Source organism: Nelumbo lutea, chromosome 3 (genome assembly GCF_056320005.1).
Source record: "Nelumbo lutea isolate HS-2025 chromosome 3, American lotus-T2T, whole genome shotgun sequence".
Taxonomy (NCBI): domain Eukaryota; kingdom Viridiplantae; phylum Streptophyta; class Magnoliopsida; order Proteales; family Nelumbonaceae; genus Nelumbo; species Nelumbo lutea.
This window is the reverse complement of record NC_142686.1, coordinates 13,771,663-13,792,480: the sequence shown is the minus strand read 5'-3', so window position 1 is coordinate 13,792,480 and position 20,818 is coordinate 13,771,663. Positions and strand designations below refer to the sequence as shown.

The 20,818-nt window shown below is 34.8% G+C and overlaps 1 protein-coding gene across 2 annotated transcripts; it reads right to left on the bottom strand.

Annotated features, from left to right (window-relative positions):
• Positions 1-317: 317 nt before the first annotated feature.
• On the bottom strand, positions 318-11,137 carry LOC148863069 (single-stranded DNA-binding protein WHY1, chloroplastic-like). Of its 2 annotated transcripts, XR_016109921.1 has the most exons (8): positions 10,670-11,000; positions 10,467-10,561; positions 10,235-10,327; positions 8,685-8,779; positions 7,090-7,163; positions 5,786-5,874; positions 778-1,140; positions 318-611 (listed from the first exon to the last, which is right to left on the bottom strand). XR_016109921.1 is itself a non-coding variant. In XM_088978164.1 (7 exons), the coding sequence occupies exons 1-7, from the start codon at positions 10,887-10,889 to the stop codon at positions 1,021-1,023; spliced, it is 786 nt and encodes a 261-aa protein (XP_088834290.1). In that variant the 5' UTR covers positions 10,890-11,137; the 3' UTR covers positions 634-1,020. The 2 variants fall into 2 exon arrangements, 1 of the variants encoding a protein (XP_088834290.1); XM_088978164.1 differs by lacking the exon at positions 318-611 and having other exon boundaries at positions 634-1,140; positions 10,670-11,137.
• Positions 11,138-20,818: the final 9,681 nt, after the last annotated feature.

The following is a 20,818-nucleotide window of genomic DNA, read 5'->3' as shown; positions in this document are numbered from 1 at the left end:
AAAAAAAACACATTTCACTTGTGGTTTGTGAGGGGATCAAAGAAATGCTATCTGGTAGGTTGTGTTTCAGATCAGCATTTTATGAAGAATCAAGAATGCGTCATTTTTTTTGGTAATGTTGATTCATACGGAAACGGGATTCTAGGTTTCTAATTATTTGCCTAGAATTCCATGCAAATTTATGGTCATACTATTATTATAAAAATAAAAGTATAAAACTTAGAATGCCTAATCAGCCCTCCCAAACGGGTACTAAGCAGGTGCAATAAGGGCATTACCGTTGGGGCCTGGATTCTTAACACTAATAGCCGTTAGAATGGTACTCTAAAAACCTTTGGTGTATTTAGATACCTGGATTCTTAACAGAGCTTTGATCATGCTGTCAAACTGCAGTGCAATCCCCCATATAGGATTGCAGGTGAATTAATCAGACGGATTAGGGATGCAGATGCCACACAATATACATTTTGGCCCTCGATACCCCCCACCCCACCCTTGATGGCACGGTGAAGACTGAATGAATGCACTTACTTCACGATGAGCCAAACCGGGTTGACATGCTCCGTGAAGTACATTCTCACACCTCCACAGGTGAAGCCGGCCGTTGCTCACTGAACCAACAATGCAGAATAATTTAGATTAAATGCTTTCCTCGCAAATTAGATCTAAACAGGATCTAATGACCTACATAATACATTATAACAGAAACGTTTTAACAAGGGACTCATCAAAAAGATTCATCTCTGTTAAACAAAGACAATAAGTTATAAACCCAACCTAACAGTCAACAAGCTGGTCATCATCTCTCCATTCTTGGAGCAACATCTTTACTTCACGTCTACATAGTGTAGAATCCCAAATTCTTTGCTAATAGCTAGCTGCTGTTACCAAAACTTCTGGGAGGATTTCTCCAGGAGTGGACTGGGATAAATTGATTTATGAGGAAATTGACGACCGCATCAAAATTCCAAGGTCTCCTACAGTTCCTTTCTTTCTGTCTTCTAAAGAGAATGAGGAATACTATCTGCTCCACTCCAAGTCAGCCCCATATTTAAGATTGGCATTGCTGACACGACCAGGATCATTTGGTTTAGTGGAATCAGCAAAAGCATGCCAACCAATAAGGTATGGCAAGATAAACTGCATATATTCAATATAAGGTCCATAATTATTAGACAGGACTGCAAATGAAAGCATATACAAGATATTCGTAATACAAGGTCAAATGCATGTCTCCACATATAAATTGCAGATTGGCACATCTTAAGAATGCATAAATGCATGAATTGAAAAAACTGTCAAGTTCACAGAGCCTGAAGGGAATTAGTAGGGATAGAATCATAAAATATTTTTGTTTTCATTCATCCTCTTTTGGGGGAGGAAGGGGTCCTCTACCAAGCAAACTATATTATGAAAGCCAATCAACGTTGTTCTTTCTACATTTTGTTCATTTTCTGACAAGTGATCATAGTATAAAGATGTGGAAGAAAATTAAGACAAACAAGTCAAAACACCAAAAAAAATCCAGTATCAAGGGCGGGCCAAGGTGACTGCAAATAACACCAAGAACTTTGAAATAGACGTCCTAGCATTTCTCCTCACACATGCTCTTAAGCACCAGAACTGGACAAGTTTGATTTAACAGGTCCAATACTGTCGAGAATTGAGACTAATGCATAAAAATAAGCATGAGAAATACTCATATAAGACCAAAATAACTAATAAATTCAGTATTCAGACAAATGACAGAAAATTAATATCAGCAACAACCAAATCAGCTTTGGATACCTGTCCAGTTTGTAACCATGTCAATGTCATATGTGGTGTTTTTTTTCTGATGAATAATGTCATATGTGGTGTTATAACATGACACCTGGATACCTGTCTGTAGTACATGCCTAAGCATACCATGTCAAGCATGATATTTAACTGATATGACACAAGAAGAAGCATCTATCTATCTTGAATTTGGAAAGCCTCCAGACACACGTCATGGGAAATGACAACTTTGCAACTAGATATAAAAGCATGACATAAACATATTAAATGGGATACCTATACCCATATCCAATGTCAGGGATTTCAGGAAATGGAGATGTATTCATTATCTGTTTCTTTGCCAGTGCCTTTGTCAGTATTTGCATAATTTTATCTGGGCATCACCATAGGCCACAAGGCCCATAACCAATTAAGACCAACAGCACAAGAAAGACTGAAAGAACCAATATAACAATTTCCATGTAGGCTGAAGTGTTCTAAACAACCTCACAATGATGACATGAAAAATTAGCAGGGAATAAACCCAAAGGCCATTAAACAAGATTGTTGCAGTACAGGTACAGACATCCATTCATCATAGTTTTCAAGGCGCCAAGGTGAGGCTAGACAACCATGGGGCGCCTAGGCACCTAAGCAATGGAATTTAAAAATAAGAATCCAATGGATTTCTACCCCTTCTGAACTAGTTTTTTTGGTTTTATGTATTCTGCACTTACTTTTGTGCTTGTGTTTCTTGCAGTATTTCTTGAGGAGAACAATTATTACAATAAAAGAAGAAAATGAAGAAGAAAGTAAGGGGTGGAGCCCCTGTTCTAGACCCAGAAAAGCTGGTGAAAAAATATTAAAAAAAGAAAAAATATGAAGAAGGATGATGAGGGCGGATTTGACCCTCCAATGATATTGTGACACATGGCACCTCGGAACAACTAGGTGACACTCGGAACCACTTAGGCAACAACTTGCCTTAGCCAAGTTGATGGTGTCCCACCTGGCGGCCTGGCCCAGGAGCGACCTAGCGGCCTGGCCCACCTGGCCCATGCGCGACCTAGCGGTCTGGCCCAGGAGCGACCTAGCGGCCTGGCCCAGGCGCGAACTAGCGGCCTGGCACAAGCGCCGACCTAGCGACCTGCGAGACGTGCTCGCCGACAAATTCGGCATGCATATCCTAACACTCCCACGATCCTTGGAAGTTGGCCCACGTGCCGAACGATCCGAAGGGTGGTCAACGTGCATGGCGGTTACCTCAGGGAATCTCGGACCACTTAGACGACTTCTCGGAAATCTCGAATGCAGTGCGTGAAGCCCAAGCCAAACAATGCCTATATAAAAGCACCAACCCCAATGGCATGGGGGGCAAGTAAGCATATTCTAGCTCTCATACTTTGTGATTTTTAGCTCGTAGTCTACTATGAGAGTACTGACTTAAGCATCAGAGCGACCTCGCCAGGTTAGCCACCCCGGGTCCTCTGACATTGATTCCTTGCAGGTCTCTAAAGAACTACGAAGCTCAACAATCAATCCAGCTCGCCACCAGGCAGCTCGGCCCTCTGGTCAGCTCGGCAACTAATAGGCAGCTCGGCCCTCTGGCCAGCTCGGCAACTAATAGGCAGCTCGGCCCTCTGGTCAGCTCGGCACCTAATAGGTAGCTCAGCATTCTGGTCAGGTCGTCACCTAACCTGCCTAGCTCAGCCCAGTCAGCTCGTCACCTAACCTGCCTAGCTCGGCCCAGTCAGTTCGGCACCTAACCTACCCAACTCGGTCCAGTTAACTCAGCACCTAATCTGCCCCCAACTCGGCCTGGTCAGCTCAGCATCCAATTCCTCATCCAGCAAAAGTTCACTTCGACCTCTGAGTCATCGGCCACTTAAAAGCAAACCAAATGACGAGGTACTTAGCACAAAAAATCGATACATCACCAAAAATTGATTCATCAGAAGGGGCTCTGCCCCTGTTTCAGACACCAATGATGATTGATAAGAACAAAAAAAAAAAAGCTAGAAAATGCAAGAAGTTAAGAACAAAAGAAGGGGGCAGAGCCCCTGTTCTAGACCTAGAAAAGCTGGTGAAAAAAAATACTAAAATAAAAGAAGAATATGAAGAATAAAAGAACTGGTGGAGCCCCTGTTTCAGACACCAATAATGAGGGAAAAAAGCTGAAAAAAACGCAAGAAATTTAAGAACAAAAGAAGGGGGCAGAGCCCCTGTTTTAGTCCAATAATATGATTCAAACCAGGAAAGAAGAATGGTTTTAGTCCAACAAAAAGGAAGAGGAGAAAAATAGGGCGTAACCACTGTTTTAAACCAGTGGAAAAAGAGAACAAAACGAAGGAGGAAACTGATTAACTCACCTTGACTTAGAGGACTGTGTCGGAATGATGGAGGACTGTTGTTCTCTCCTCTTCCTCAGTTCGCTCTTTTGTCAAAGTGAAACCCTTGAGATTATTTTGTTTTTACTTTCCTCACAACAAAAAACATGACAACATGCAACATGTCCTATTATAAAAACTAAAGCCAACCAATAAAATATTATGTATTTTATATTTATTTTTATTTAATAAACATTGTATATTACATATGTGTTTCAGTCCCCTAAGCATGCGCCTAATACATTTTTTCTTGGCATTTGGGCAAGGCGCTCTTTGAAAAGTGCCTAGTCGCCTAGGCATCACCTTGACAACTATGCCATTCATCTTACTTGCAAAATCAACATTCCACCTTTTGGGCTAACACTGGTTATAATTTGGAAAGAATTCAAGGAACTGACATCTGATCAATCAAGTGAATCTGAAAGGACCTTGTCAACAGTCTTTTAGCCTGATAAATGTGGTTTCAGTGCAAATTTGTGATTGGACAAATGGAGAAGCAATGAAATTCTTAGGTTGTAGAGGAAACTAAGCTAGCAAAAGGTTGAGAAATGATATAGAATAGCTCTAGTAGGTTTAGGGGACAGACTGGTGAGTTTGGATAGAGGAAAAATGAAGCTTTGAAGGTGTTTAAACAGGAGAGGAAAGGCAGTTGCAGATGCAACCTGTAATAGCTCCATATAAGGTACAGCAAAAAGAAGCATGGGGTACCTGTGGTCAAAGCATACTACAAGCTGAAAAGTGATAGAAGGGGGGAGATAGATAGATGGATAGAGTGAGTCAGTGAGTGAGTGATCAGTGAATGAGAGAGAGAGAGAGAGAGAGATTAGGGATAAAGTACCTCACAAGATAATTACAAGACAACTTCAAATCAGATCTATATTCATTCCATCTCCTATATAAAGCCTTACAATAGACTTATAAAGCTGTAGGGTAAGCCAAAGTTAGGCTTTCCTTAACAAAATCTAACACATAATGATGAAAAAATAGGTTTCTTAAAAGTAGAATACTCAACACGGGCTATTACTAGGTATAATAATGGTGCCAACAAGCATGATAACATGGATTCAAGTGTAACAGCAGCAACTTTGTGCAAAAAACTGTAAAAGGTCATGTCCATATACACTTTACCCCTCCCAAGACCACCAATATCCAGGACTATTATTGAGTAATGGCCCTATTAGAGTGGTATTACACCAAAGAAACTCCTAATCTCGTACAAACCCATTAAAACAAGAACAACATCCTAACCTATTCTTAGAAAACCAAAAATTACTAAAAATAAAAACTCACAATTTTATGATAAATAGTAACTTTGAGTTTTTTGTTAAGAACAGTACATTTCTAGAAGATTGAACCTTAACCCCATGATCACCTCCATGATTTCTACTCAATCCCAGCTCATGCATCAAATATGTTTTCCAAGTTGTAGGCCAGGAATTTGGAGAGGTTGAATCAAGCAGGTCAGAACAATTTTATATGGACATCTTTCTTTTACAGGACATACACGATTGCATCATTATGTATATCTTTTCAAATGCAAATATTTCAATCATTTCTTCTATGTAATTACAGCAAGGAGGAAAAAGAAAAAGGCATTTGAGATAGATAGATAGAGAGAGAGAGAGAGAGGGGTAACATACATTGAAGGCTGAGATTAGAACTGTAAACTCCGCTTTGGTAATAGGAATAAAAATGCTCTCATCAATGTTAGAGAGCTTATTCTGGACACCTTCAACAAATGCAATAAAATAAAAGGAGGAAGAGGTTTGAGCAATGGTGGAGATATTAAGCATCATAAACAATATATGATTTTTATTTAAGATCAAAGTACCAAATAAAAAATAATCAAAACAATAATATAAACTGGCCTACAAGGCCACAATCTTTTTGGATTTGATACAGTTGATCAAAGTTGTTGCCTTGACAAGCTGACTAAATCCACAATGATGACAAGTGGAACTCAGATCTTTTTTTTGTTTTTTTTATGTCTTTTTGAAGGGACACACAACGGGGGGTAGCCCATCCCCCAATCCTTAACCCCCCCCCAACCCAGGTGCAGGCAGGATTTGATCCCATGTCTCCGCTACAACCAGCAGCAGACCTTACCAACCCACTGGTTGGCACCTTGCCAAGTGGAACTCAGTTCTCAGCTCTTCAACACCAGGGAAAAGGTGCTGGGATATGGATACTGATCATCCATCCATGCTTGGAAAAGATTTCATGGTGAACTAGCTTTTGCATAATGGCATGTTATTTATTGGATCAGCATCATCCAACACCTATTATTTGAATATCTACTTAAGCTATGGCCTACAAATAGTACATTGTATGATTTTAACATAAGATAAAAACGATTAGCATGAAGAAAGAAGAGATGAGTCTCAACCTGGGAAATCTCACAAGTGAGATGCCAACCTGAATAGAACCATGTATTTAGGGTTACATTTAGGAGTCAAATTGCAGTTACTTATTGGTTCAGGTTTTAAAGTCTTTGAGGGTTCAATACAGCATTTAGCAATGTTTGTATTGATTAAATCCTAACAAATAGAAAATAATAAAAAGAAATTAGTATATAAACACACAAAATGAATATTTTAGTTTAATAGTGCCATTTTATAATTATAATGTCAAAAAATAAAGAATAAAAAGTATTTTACAATACATAGTATAAAACTGCTTGGCGATTAGGTGAGGTGAGCCTCAAAGGGCACCTTGTCGCCTAGGCGTCACCTTGACAACTATACTATTAATGCCAGAGCCTTGAGGAAACTCCAATATCCACATTTGAGAAATTTAAATTGATCTTGAGGATGATGATATTCCATTAAATAGGAAAAAGGAGAGAAATTACAATGCAGCCACCCAAAAACACAATAAAAAAGCCAAAAAATAGTGAACATCCATTTAAGAATTGGAATAAAGATTTCAGAAATGAGATGATTACTGAGATTAAAGAAATGGCCAGAACCATCTGGAAGGGGCTCAGCTTTCAAAAGCTTCTTAACTTTTCCTTCTTCGCTGCAAAAGAAATTAACTTTACTAGATAGTTGAAGAATAACCAAAAAAAACTCATCAAAAAGCAATTGCAATCCTACAAAAGGAGCAGGATCTTTCTATAATTCAAATATAGAGTTTATTCTGAATAACAACATAAAAAAAGAAATGCTAGGATGTGTTGTAGTAAAATGCCATGTTCCAAGAGAAAAGTAAAACATAAAGAACAATTTTTCATTTTAGTAATGGTAATTGTAATGATCAAAGTGTATAATAAGAAAGAATTGCACCATCTCTAGCCAAGACCTCACGCTAGATATTTTGCAGATTTAGATGCAAAAAACAGGTGCAAAATGGTGAGATCTACATGTCAGCTAGTGTCAGTTTCCAAATATCCCTGGTAGGATACATCCCAGTCAACAAGTCCATGGTTTTACTGATCAAAAGAAGGGGAAAAAATGGTGTATGTGGTCTAAATTCACAAGATATTATGAAGATTTGGACAAAGAGCATTGGAATGCCAATGGCAAAAAAAATGTCAGCTAGTGTTAGATGCCAAGCAATTACAATGAGACGCATCTGTAAAGTGCAAACAATTTATTATTATGAATAACACAACTGTTTTGAATGAAACCACCCATAATTCCAACATGTGCAAATGGATATCAGAAATAGCAAGTAACAACTCAAATCTTCAATATTAAAAGAAGAAGCACAACATTTCAATATTCTATTTGATTTACCAGTTTATCCACTATCATATTTATAGATATGCAACTGCAATAGGAGATTTTTTTCCCATGGTTGAAGGTGTTTTGATTTTTGAATTCAGTTATCATATTATTATTAACCATTCTTCACCTTGTTAGAAAAGGTCATTTCCACAAACTACTTTGTTATTGTTCAAAGAAGTTAGAAATGTTTTCTGTAATAGATGCAGTCCTAGACAAGTAGCGAATGGAGAAACATGTTTGACCAACTTCACCTACTTGGAGAAAGCCTCAGAATGATGACAGATTTTGGAATATAAGTTAAACTAGACAATCCTGAAAAAGAAACACCAAGTTTTCCATCTAACACTAGCAGGAGGTTAAAATGCAAACAAGGATGTATATGGATTCTTTCCTATAGCTGGGATAAGGCTTTGTTGACCTGAGTTAAGCTGGTTTCCTTTTCTACAACTGCACTGTAAAGCAATGACTAACAGGAACCCCCATTCAAGTCCAACAGCATAAACCTAAAATGGTTGATAAGTCATAAAGTGTTAAAATTAAAATTTCATCATTTGTTTATAAAAGGGGAAAATATATTTCATCATCCAAACCTTATCCCAACTATATGGGGTTGGCTACATGAATTCTGTTTGCCATTCCATCTAGTTTAGTGCCTTATAAAAGGGAAAAATATATTTTCTGCATTAAATAAATCCGATTTGCAATTTAAAAGAAATAACTTGGTCTAATACTCTAATGGTAAAATCTTGGGATGACAAGTGTGAGAATGCAGGTTCAAGCCTGAGGCCAGCAAATTTGTGCAAGAACATACCTTTTTCCTTTAAATGGGTCATGAAAAAATTCACATGATTCCCTTGCACCAAGGTTTATTAGTGTCCCAATTTCAGTCACTGATAATGAGAATACCTAAATAGGTAAAAATAAACAAAGTTAGCATTATACATGAATAAGTATGATGCATTAAAGACCACCAGCCTCCCAGTTGTGTCAGAATACTTATACAAAAGCAAACATAATAACACCATCATCAGTATCAATAGGGAAATGACATATTGAACTGTAGATTATTGAATGCAAAGTCAAACTCTATAAAACAAGCAACATAGACACCACACAGCAGGAAAATATGATACTAAGTTAATACTTAGCAATGCCCCCAAAGATGATATAATGCCAAATTAAAACGAGATCCTTCAATCCTTTCTAGAGAGAGAGAGATCCTTCAATAAACCTTATAATAGTAGAAAACTTACAACTGTGCTCCTAAAAATAATGAGCAAAGATTGAAAGATTACCTTTTAAATTTGTATAATAAGCAGTTTAAACCCAGAGCATGCCCCTTTGATACAGTTCCAATTATTAAAATTGAGAATCAGAAGCATAGATCCCCACATTACAGTAGATGCATTAGAGGAGGGAAAAAAACATTAGCATAGATATAGCATGTGAAGCTTGTAACAAGAAGCTTTCATTTTTGTGAAAATTGCTCATGCTAAAAATGTCATGTTCAAAATTTGAGCATATAATAACTTCTAAATACAATATCTATTTCAATATTTTGATAAGGACTTCACGTGTAGACTCAAGTTGATAGCTGGGATCCAACAAGGCTGCAAAGGGGCGGGACAATAAAAACAACAAATATTTTGCAGTCACAATACTAAATGTCACTTAAAAATTCAAATTTCGACTTCACTAATATCCATAGCTACAAATGAGCATCAGGGATTATTAATTTGATATTTTTTGGAAAATAGTACTTCAATATTTATACAGTAACTAAAACTAGTGCGCGTGCTATAAAATAAGCTGAAAGCCTGAAACTTCTTAAATAATTCAATGTATCTTTTTTCCCCAAAACAGAAACTCAAAAAAAAAAAGTTTGTAGTGGAAGACGGAACTTCAAGAAAACCCCTCTACCAATACAAAAGCATGATAACACTTTCTGCAAAGGCCTCAGAATGCAAAGCAGTCCTATTTTCTGCTAGTTCACCCCCATAGTTCATTTCCCTTCATCTTCCACTAACCTCGTTCAGAAACCTGCCAAGTTAGATTGACTTCTCAACATAGAGAAATGGCTACTTCTTGTAGAAGGGTAAATTAAACCTGGGTCCGGGTGAAAACTGCTTTTTCTTTCCTTTCAATGACGTCCCCATGGACGTCAATATTATTCCCAATTGACCACTGATAAAGAAAGCATTGGAATGTGTCAATTCTATAAAAAATTAAATTAAAAAACGGGATTCACCATTATTTGACATTCTTTTACTAAAACAATGCACTTAATCCCAACATATGTATAAAATGTGTCTTCAAGTTATAAAAGAAAAGCATCCAAAATCTTAAAGACAGGGAATTTACTTGCTTTCGGCTCCAATCATATTGTCGAACCCCAACAGCAGGAGCAAACTGGAGAAGCACAAAACCGTCTTTCGACAACTTAAATGCTCCTGACTGCAACACACAACAAACGGTAGGAAACTAACAAATTTGCTTGGAATATGAGTCTAGTAGCAATTCCGAACATTTTTTTTTACACGGTAAAACCCAGGACTGCGTTCTTACAGTGAACATAACAGAACGTCAAACATACATCTAAAGGAATGAACTCTGGAGCTTTTGGCTCTACTGTTAGAGCTGCCTTCCCCTTGTATATAGAATGACCAACGAAAACCCTCGGAGGCAAAGCTACAAAATAATAAACAACTAATTCAGATATTCTCCAGAGACTAAAACAGTAATCCTGGCACCCAGAAAACGAAATGAAGAATAGAGAACTTCGGAGGATCCAATCACCTCCTGGAGACTGTGAAGTGGAGGAGTCTTCTGAAGGTCTCGTGAACCTCTGCTGTTCGAAGTATTCTGAGCGGCGGCATTTCACCGAGAGATCCTTGAAAGTCTTCGCAGAGACGGGAGGGAGGATAGAAGTAAAGCAACTAGTTCTGAGGGAGTCCTCTGAGAAGCGTAGAGGACATCTGGGATTTTGCAGAGGAAGACGATGAGAAAGGATGTGCATTTCTTTAGCTGATAAGATGATCCAGTGTCCAGGTCTGTTCTGTTTGATTTGATAGCTACACCCTCTCACCCTGCTTGCTTTTACGCGGAAGCCTCGCGTCACGCCAGATCTTTCTTCTTCATTATTGGGTTTGGGGGTGAAGTATCCATTAGCCGAAGGGCCGGGCCGGGCTTGAATTGGGATCTGCTCCTCTGAGCGCCTCTTAGTTGTGTAAATCGGGCCGTGCCGCCCGCCGCCCGCCGCCCGGCACGGCACGACAACCCACGGGCCATGCCAGGCCCGATATAATGGTCCGTGCTGTCCTGCGCCTAGGGTTTGAAGTCCACGGGTCGGTATGGCACGATATATATACTACTTATATATATTATAGATATACATAATACTTATATATAATATATAATATATTATATAAATTATAATTATATAATAATATATAGTATATAATATATTAATAAAATAAATATTTTTTTCAATTTTGTTATACTAATTTATTTAATCATTATATATATAAGCAATTGTATACATCAAAATTCATATAAATTTTAAATTTTAAGTTTTTTTTTTCAATTTTTTTAATTAAATAGACAAAAATAGCTTTGGCCCAATCCATGGCCTAACTTGGGCCGTGTCAGGCCGACCCCCAAAATTTTCACCAGGGAGGGCAGCATGGCCCGCACTTTGCACGAGCCACTTGCAGGCCGTGCTGTGTCAGCTCGACATGGCCCACTTTACACCTCTAGCGCCTCACAACGACCTCATAGACACATCCCACCGTGCATCGGGAACGGGACCCATAGGGAATATGGAATTTATGAAGGAAACTGAAATATTCAAAACTTATAATAAAAATGTAATATTGTTTAAGATAATTAAATTTTTATTTTAATAATTTGTTACAAAAATGTTCTACTAATTTAGTAAATTGGATTAATTAAATTTTCTTTAATTTAGTAGAAATTTAATTTTTCAACTAATAATTACATTCTTGTTTAAAATAATTACTTTTTATATTAATTTAATAAATTAGATTAATTATATTAATATTTTTTAACAAAAATAAATAAATTATTGCTAATTTACTTATCTTATATATAAAGCAAGGTTATTCACGTCATAATGCCTCTCCTTGCTCCAACCCCCTTCTTAATTTCCTTTTTTTGAATTTTTTAATTTTTTTGCCAAGTAGTAACTCACTAAACCAATAATGAAACAACATAGGCTAAATTATCTCTAACAATTAAATAAAGAAAGAAAATTTTGCTTTTCTAATATGTAGCCAAGTTGCACCACTATCCCCTACTTTCTCCTAATTTATCTATAATTCATATTTATCTCTTAAACTATCTCTATCTCCTATTTATCTCCTAAATTATCTTTAATTTAGTAGAGAGTTTCTCTCTATCTCTAATTCCTATTTATCCTCTTCCATACTTTTTATTTATATATATCTAAAAAAGTTTGAAAAAAAATTAAGAATTATTTAAATATTATAACAAAATTATATAATATCTTTAAAAAAAATTTAACACAAAAAATAATTATAATAGATTTGATAGTACTCATGTTATTAATAATTTTATATTTTTACAAAATTATGTACTAACAATATAAATTATAATTTTATCGGTTATTCGATTTAAACATTACTCAAATAATAAAAATTAACAATAACAAATAAAAAAATTATTTAAATATTTCAATAAATAAATATCTTAAATAAAAATATTATAAATAGATAAATAGTTATATAAAAAATACTTAATATTACATAATAACTTTAAAATAAATAATAAATAAATATTTTATATATTATTTAAATAATTAAATATTTAACATAACTATATTTTATATAGTTAAAATAACGAAATGATGTAATAAATTTACTAAAAGTAGAAAAATAATTTTAATAGATTTCATAATATTCAAACTAATAATAATTTAATATTTTATAAAATTAAAAAAAATGTAATAATAGTATAAATTATAATTATAAATAATTATATTATTTAAATAACCAAATGGTATTGTAAATAACTAATTTCACTTATATCAACTAATAATCCTAGAAAATAGCTTTAAAAAAAGTCAATATTTATTAATAATAATTTTAAAATGTTAATCTATATTTATTATATATATACATATAGTAAAATCAATATTTATTGTATTTTCAGTAACTATTTATTGTAATTTTGTGATAAATATATTTGCAATAATTATGTATAAACTTATTTGTGTTTTGTTATTTAACAACAAAATTTTAATATTTATTAAAGATTAAACTACTATTTGAGATTACACTAATTATTGACTAATTTTATATATCTTTAATATGTGTTGTATTTTTTTGTAATTATTGTATTTTTATCATAAATTTATTTTCAATAATTATTGGAGATTAATCTATTTTTATTTACTAGAAATTAGACTATTAATTTATCTAAAATTAGGAGTGTCCACAGGTTGGTTCGTTTTGGTTGTAGGCTATTTCGCCAATTAAATTGACTTGGTCAGGTTGGAGAGTTGGTCACTCGAAGTTGACTAATATAAAACATTTTAGGTTATGAAATATGGGAATTTTTCCACTTTTTGTATTCAAAAATATATTTAAAATATAAAATATTAATATATATCTATGGTTGAGTTGGCTCGATTTTGGTCGATTTACAAATTGTAAATTGAAACTTACCCAACCTGATTAGGTTGGGAAATTGTTGAACCAAAGCCAATTGGAAATAATAGAAAACCAACCAAGTCAGGTTAGGTTGGGATGTTTGGGTTGGGTTGGTCAGTTTCATCAGTTTGATGAACAACTCTAATTGAAATTAGTTGTTTTTATTTTTGTATTAGAAATTTATTAAAAATAATATATCAAATGTAAATAAATACTACTAATATACTAAATTAATATTATGCCAGGTTAGATGGCCTCTATGCCTGCCATCTCAACATGATAATCTCCAATTTCTTTGTCCACAAAAATTAGGAAAGTGAGTGTGGGTAAACCCACCTTCAAAGTTCAAGTCTATCCATTAAGAAAACAAATTGGTTAACTTCATTCCTGAAAAATTGTTAATTTTGTTACCAAAAGAAAAATGTTTACTTCAAACAGGTCTCATCTAAACACATATGTATGCTGTTTTTTTTTTTTTATCTATTTTAATTTTCCAAAATTTTGGAGAACACACACATATATGTACGTGTACATCAATGTTTCAATTTTCTCTTTGCAAAATTAATTAGTTTGTTAACTAATGTTATTCATTCATAAAAGTGTTAATTTGATTTCCATTTAAAAATAATTAACATAAGAAATTTAAATTAATCCAAATTTAATTTTAGAATAAGATTAAATTTTAGAATAATAATAATAAACACATAAATAAGTAACGTTATTCTTCACACTTAATTTATAATAACAAATTCTAACATTATTAATAAATTTAAACAATAGTAAATTTAGCATAATATCATAACATGAATTACACATCAATAACAATTTACTAAATAAATTAAAATTGAATAAAAGTAAAAAACTACTAATTTAAAACTGTTTTAAATTTAATTTTAAAATAATGGAAAATAAATACAAATTGAGATCAATATGGGTTTACCTTCACCCTAACCTAATCCTCTAATGTTTCTACTCAAACCTGACATAATGGCATATAGTTTATGAACCCAACCCAACCCTTTAGGGGTTCAACCTCAACTTTAATCTTTTTAATTGTACTTTTCTATAGTGCACTTGAAAAAAAAGCCCAAGTAAAGATGTAATCTAACCATCCCTATTGGGGCTCTAACTTGCCCTAGGGGTGTTTACAGGTCGGGTTGGGTTAGTTTGAGTCATTATCTTCAACCGACTTGACCTAGTCAGTTTACTTATTGACTAAACCGAAATTGACCAACCCTAAAGCAAAATCAACCCAAACATGAAGGGGTGGTTTGGGTCGGTTTATCGGTTTAGTAAGTTTATATATAAATTTTAAACTAAATTGTCTATTTATATTTAAGTTTATTTCTTTTTAGTTTTTATGCAAAATCGATGTATATATTTAAATTTATTAGTTTTTTATGCAAAACTTATTATTTTTTGTTAATATATACTTAAACTTGTACAAAACTGAATTAAATATTGTACTATTGTATCATATTTGTATTGGTTTTACGCTTTTAGTTTTATCATAAATAACATTTTTTTTTCAAAGTTCAAACAAGACACAAATAAAATATATCAACATTTAACATATAGGGTAGGGACTAATTAGTAATTACTTAAACATATAGGATCGATTCGGTTCGGTTTAGTTTTGGTTTTCATGTCGTTTGTTTTCTCATACAAACTGAAAACCGACCAGTGGTTTTGAAAATTTGACCAATTCAGGTCGGGTCGGGTCGGTTTGGTCAGTTTGACATTTAATGTGAACACCCCTAACTTGCCCTACCCCAATCGGATCAAGAACGAGGCAGGGATAGGGAAAATATTTTTATCCCAAATCGAAGATTGGGTGAGTGATAGGGTTTGCATATAATTCCCCGAACCTAATGATAAATTAATAAAATATCCATAGATTTAATATTATTTTTTAAAACACCTTTAAGTTTTCCTAAAATTCTTATAATTCTAAGATCCCATAATTCTATTGATAAATACCCCAATTGTCATAAATGAAAACTGAATAAATAAAAAATTTAAAAACCGAAATTAAAAAAAAAAAAAACAAAAGAACCGATGGCCAATCCACCAAGACAAGTTCCATTCCCGTGCTTCCATTTATGGCCAATCCACTATGACATTTTCAAGGCGTGCCAAATTATTAACCGGGTTAGAAATACTCAGAGTTTTGAGCAGATCAGGTGACAAGATATCATATGCCAATGAGGTTTCCATTGAAATGCAAAGTGATACCCCCAAAAAATAATAATAATAATAAATAAATAAAACAATGCTATCCCAATGGAATGGGTCTGATTTTCTGATTGAGCAACATCCACTCTTAGTCCTTTCCAAGGCCCGTAATAGAACTTTGATTTCATGAGAGGCACAGTCACTGCTTCTCCTGGGTGGTCTTTCCAATAATTTTCTTGTTCAACATCATGAGATAGAAATATTCAAGTTTGCAAAGCCTCTAGTAGTCATCCAGCTCCTGTTTTCAAAGACCATCTTTTGAAAACTCAAAAAAACAGTCAAGGGTATTTTTGTCCTTCAACTTCTTTCGTTAACCTTAACGGCCGAATGCATTAACAGAGTATGATTAAGTAGTTTTGAAAAGTACAGGACATATTTAAGTAGTTTAGTAAAATTATATGATATATTAAACGCTTTTTATCTCTATTTGTTGGGAGTAGGTTTGGTCTCCTATTAGTTATACTATATAAAGTATATACTTGTTTTAATTTTGGTGATGTCAGAAAAGTTAAATTTGATTATGTAGCATTAACATGTATGCGCCCTTACACTATTATGTCGTGTACAACCATTCTCAATCACTCGTGGGCTTGGTAATATTCATCTTGTAGACTTGATTTTCTAAGGTTTAATATCATTTTTTTGTGATTTTTTTGGTAATCTTTTTGGGATTAACACTTAAAAATTATTGCATTTCTATCAAAAGAAATCAAAGCTCAGTTTGGAAGGAGTATAAATACAAATATATAGAGTGCAAAACCTTATATTTTATACTATTTTGTATGCATTTACAATGTACATATTTGTATTTATACTCCTTCCAAAGAAGTACACATACGAATGTGTAGTGTAAAGCCTTACATTTTCTTTTATTTTATATGTATTTATACCGTACATATTTGCATTTGCACTCTTTCCAAACTGAGCCCAAATTACAGTACTAGCCAAGTCTCAAGCTAGGGGAGGACCTGATTTAACATTATTGGTGATCCCATGAGTAACCTTATTAGATGGTAGGAGTGGACAAAGGCAATATATAATAGTACCAGAACCTATAGGTGAGCTGATATCACATCTCCTCCCCACAAGGGCCCCACAGCACATCCCTTTCGTGTATTGGGAACATCTCCCGATGATAGTACCATAACCAATGATGTCATTGGGAGATGTTCTCAATACACTGTGGGGATGTGCTGTGGGACGTTGTGGGGCAGCCCCTCGTGAGGAGGAGATGTGAACTCCGGTGAGCCCTCTTATCACCAAAGTTTATACTAATGACACTGAAAAGCTCTTACTTGGACGCCATAGGCTTCTACAACTCCTATGTTGTTCCTAATAATAAAACTTAAATTTGACTTACTTGTGGCCTTCTCAAAAGCCACATTAGAACTTAGGCTGCATTTGGCATTCTTTATTTGAAGGACTTGTATTATTTTTGTTGTTAAAATACCCTTAGCTTGTAGAACCCTTGTAGGGTTGGGGATCACCAAGGGGCCATCAAGAATGAGCCATGGGTTGAGATCAATGAAGGCATGCAAGAAGCTTTGGTCTAGGGGTGTCAATTGGACTGGGTCTGGTCCAATCCAATCCAGTCCATTATAAATGGACCAGGTCCAATCCAATCCAATCCAATGAATATTTTGGACCAATTTGGACCGGTCCGACCCAATCTTATACCTATTTTGGACCGAATTGGTCCAATCCAACATGTCTTGTTGGTCCATCCAATCTGTGCAAATTGGTTTTGGACTAGACTGGGTCCAATCCAAAATCGGTCCATTGACACCATTACTTTGGTCCAATAAGCCCATTCCACTAAGATACTTCTCAATACACGTGAACTGAGCTCTTTCCCTCTCTTTTTCTCTCTCTCTCTCTCATGTAAACACTAACATTCCTTGCCTTCCAAGGATGTCAACAAATGAGGGCAACCAACTCACATTCTTAATTGGTTTGGTCCTCAAAAACCCAACTCCTAAGCCATTCAGATGACCCAACCCAAATAAGTTGGCTAAATGAGCAATACAAGAGGGTGTGGGGAACTAATTCCTTGCATTGGAGACATCTATCTAGGATAAGATTCATTTGCCAAGATCTTGAACCACTTTTAAGATGTCATTTTTTGCTAGGGCGTTGAGACAAGCATGTCATAAGCTTGGAAGGAGCGTTAAGCTTCCAAATTGCTTTCCAGAGCCTTTGCATCTCAATGAGAGTCGTTTGAACTTGAACCCTTTCACCAGGAACACGGCCCCTAGACTAGCCGCATGGTAAGCGGACCTCGTTGAGGTTGAAGGACTACCTAAATCTTCATGTACAATCGATATTCACACTTTGATCAATTAAGGCTCAATTTGGACGGAGTGCAAATGCAAATATGTAGGGTAGGTTTTGCACTCTACATATTTGTATTTGTACTTCTTCCAAACTAAGCCTTAAATGCATATTCATAATTGCATTTGGTTTATATATGTCCAGAAAGTTTGAATTGATATTGCTCCCGTTCTCTCTCTTTTGAAAATGGATGTTTAATTCATTCACCTTTAAAGAGTTGACAGCCACTTGGTTCTATGATGACGTATTGTAATCTAGTATTAAGCATGACTTTTATAGTGTATATGCATATAAATATGTACTAGGAGAGGGCCTTGTTTTACAGGGGTTATAATGGAATTGTTGACATGTTGACTCGATTCCTAGCCAAAAACTGTTGAATCGGTCAGCGATTCATTGACCCGAGTGATTAAATTGTCGATCTGTTTAATGATTTTTGGCCTTTTTTTTTTTAAATTGGGAACCATATAGGCAACCGGTTTCATTTTATCATAATCTTAATCATTGGCAAAAAATCGTTGAATCAATCAACGACCCATTGACCCAGGCAGTCGACCCGTTGACCCATTCAATGGTTTTTGATGGTTTTTTTAATTTTATTTTTGTTGTCAGAATGGGCCATCTGGTCAAACCGTTGACCCCAAAACCGGTGGCCATAATGGTTCCGTCTTTAGGTCGTATGAGTCACATGCTTGAATGACATAACACGTACTGCTTAATGGACCTCACACACTCAATTTTTTGCTTGTAATTTTTTTGTCATAACGGGTCATCTGTTTTTTTTTTATTCTTTTTAATTGGGAACCGTCCAGGCAACCAGTTCCGTTTTACCCCAATCCTATTCCCTAGCGAAAAACCGTTGAATTAGTCAATGACCCATTGACTCGAGTGGTCGAACTGTTAACCTGTTGACCCATTCAATGGTTTTTTGCCTTTTTTTTTTGTTGTTGTCAGAACGGGTTGTCCGTTCGAATTGGGCAGTCAAACTGTTAACCCAAAAACCAGTGACTAGAACGGTTCCATTTTCGGATTGTATTAGTCACACGCTCAAACGACATAACACATATGATACTGCTTAATGAACCTCACACACTCAATTTTTTGACTTTGATTTTTGTTGTCATAATGGGTCATCCATTTGAACCGAATGATCGAATTGTCAACCCGAATACCGGTGGCCATAACGGTTCCATAAATTTTTGCTTGTAATTTTTTGTTGTTAGAATGGTCCATCCGTTTGAATCAAACCGTCGACCCAATAACCAATGGCTAGAACGGTTCAATTTTTGGGTTGTATGAGTCACATACTCGAATGACATAACACGTATGGTACTACTTAATGGACTTCACAAACTCAATTTTTTGTCTATAATTTTTCTTGTCATAATAGACCGTTCGTTCAAACTAGATGATTGAACCGTCGACTCTAAAACCGGTGGGTAGAACGGTGTCGTATTTTTTTGCTTGTAATTTTTGTTGTTAGAATGGGTCATCCATTCGAAGTGGACGGTCGAACCGTTGGTTGTCAGAACGTTATTAACAACATTTATCAACAATAGTAAGTAATCATACTATTTAGTTAAATAACCATTAATGATAGTTTTAATAGTATTATTTAGTTATTTTTAATATAATAGTAAATATTAAATTTATGAATAGGATTTATTAACAATATTCATTAAATTAATAATTACCAAAATTAAATTAAATTAATAGTATTTATCACACAATAGTCAGTAATTATAATATTTTATTAAATAATCAATAACAATACTTTATTTTTGATATAATAATAATTACTAAATTTATTTTTAATTTAAAGTAAAATTAATATAAATATCTATTTATTAACAATATTTATAATACCAATAATTATTAATTATAATCACTAATTATATATTTATTAAATTACTGCAGTTTTTATAATTTTAAAGTAAATATCTAATTATTAACAATATTTATAATAACAGTAATTATTAATTATAATCACTAATTATATATTTATTAAATTATTATAATAATCAGTAGTTAAGATATATTTATTATATTACTATAATAATCAGTAATTAATAGGGTGCTCTCACGTGAGAATCTACTCCATTTGCTGCAGAGCACCCCTATCCTGAGTCCGGATTCAGTGGACCCCTGAGATCGCTGGGCGCGTGAACCTCCAGTAGGAGGCGTGCTCGTCGCCCCTTCGAAACTAGGAGTATCTTTCGTTGCCGTTAGGTGACCCGGGCAGGAATCGAATGAGATGAAAACAAAATCAATCGAGAGGGAGAATATTTCCTTTCGTTTCAACTCCCTCTCTCCCCCATTTTCGACTCATCTAAGCCCTAGTTCAAGAACACAGAAACCGGCGGCATCCTCACTGATTCACCGACCTCCGGTAGTGAATCATTTAACCAGCGACAAGCAGGACCCTAACCCTAAATCAGCGGCAAGTGGTCTTCTTCTTCCTATCCTCAACCGACCACTAGTTGGCATCTTTATTTATCTCAGCCTATCAACACATTTGATGCATATTGTTTTTGTTTTTCTTTATTTTTGTTCAACAGCACCGTATTTTTGAATGTCAACCACTTTATGTTTATCAAATGGCAAATACATTTCAAATTGCAGCCATTTTGTTCAACATCACCGTATATATTGGCATCTCAAAATGAATTGTGCAAAATGTTGAAATCAA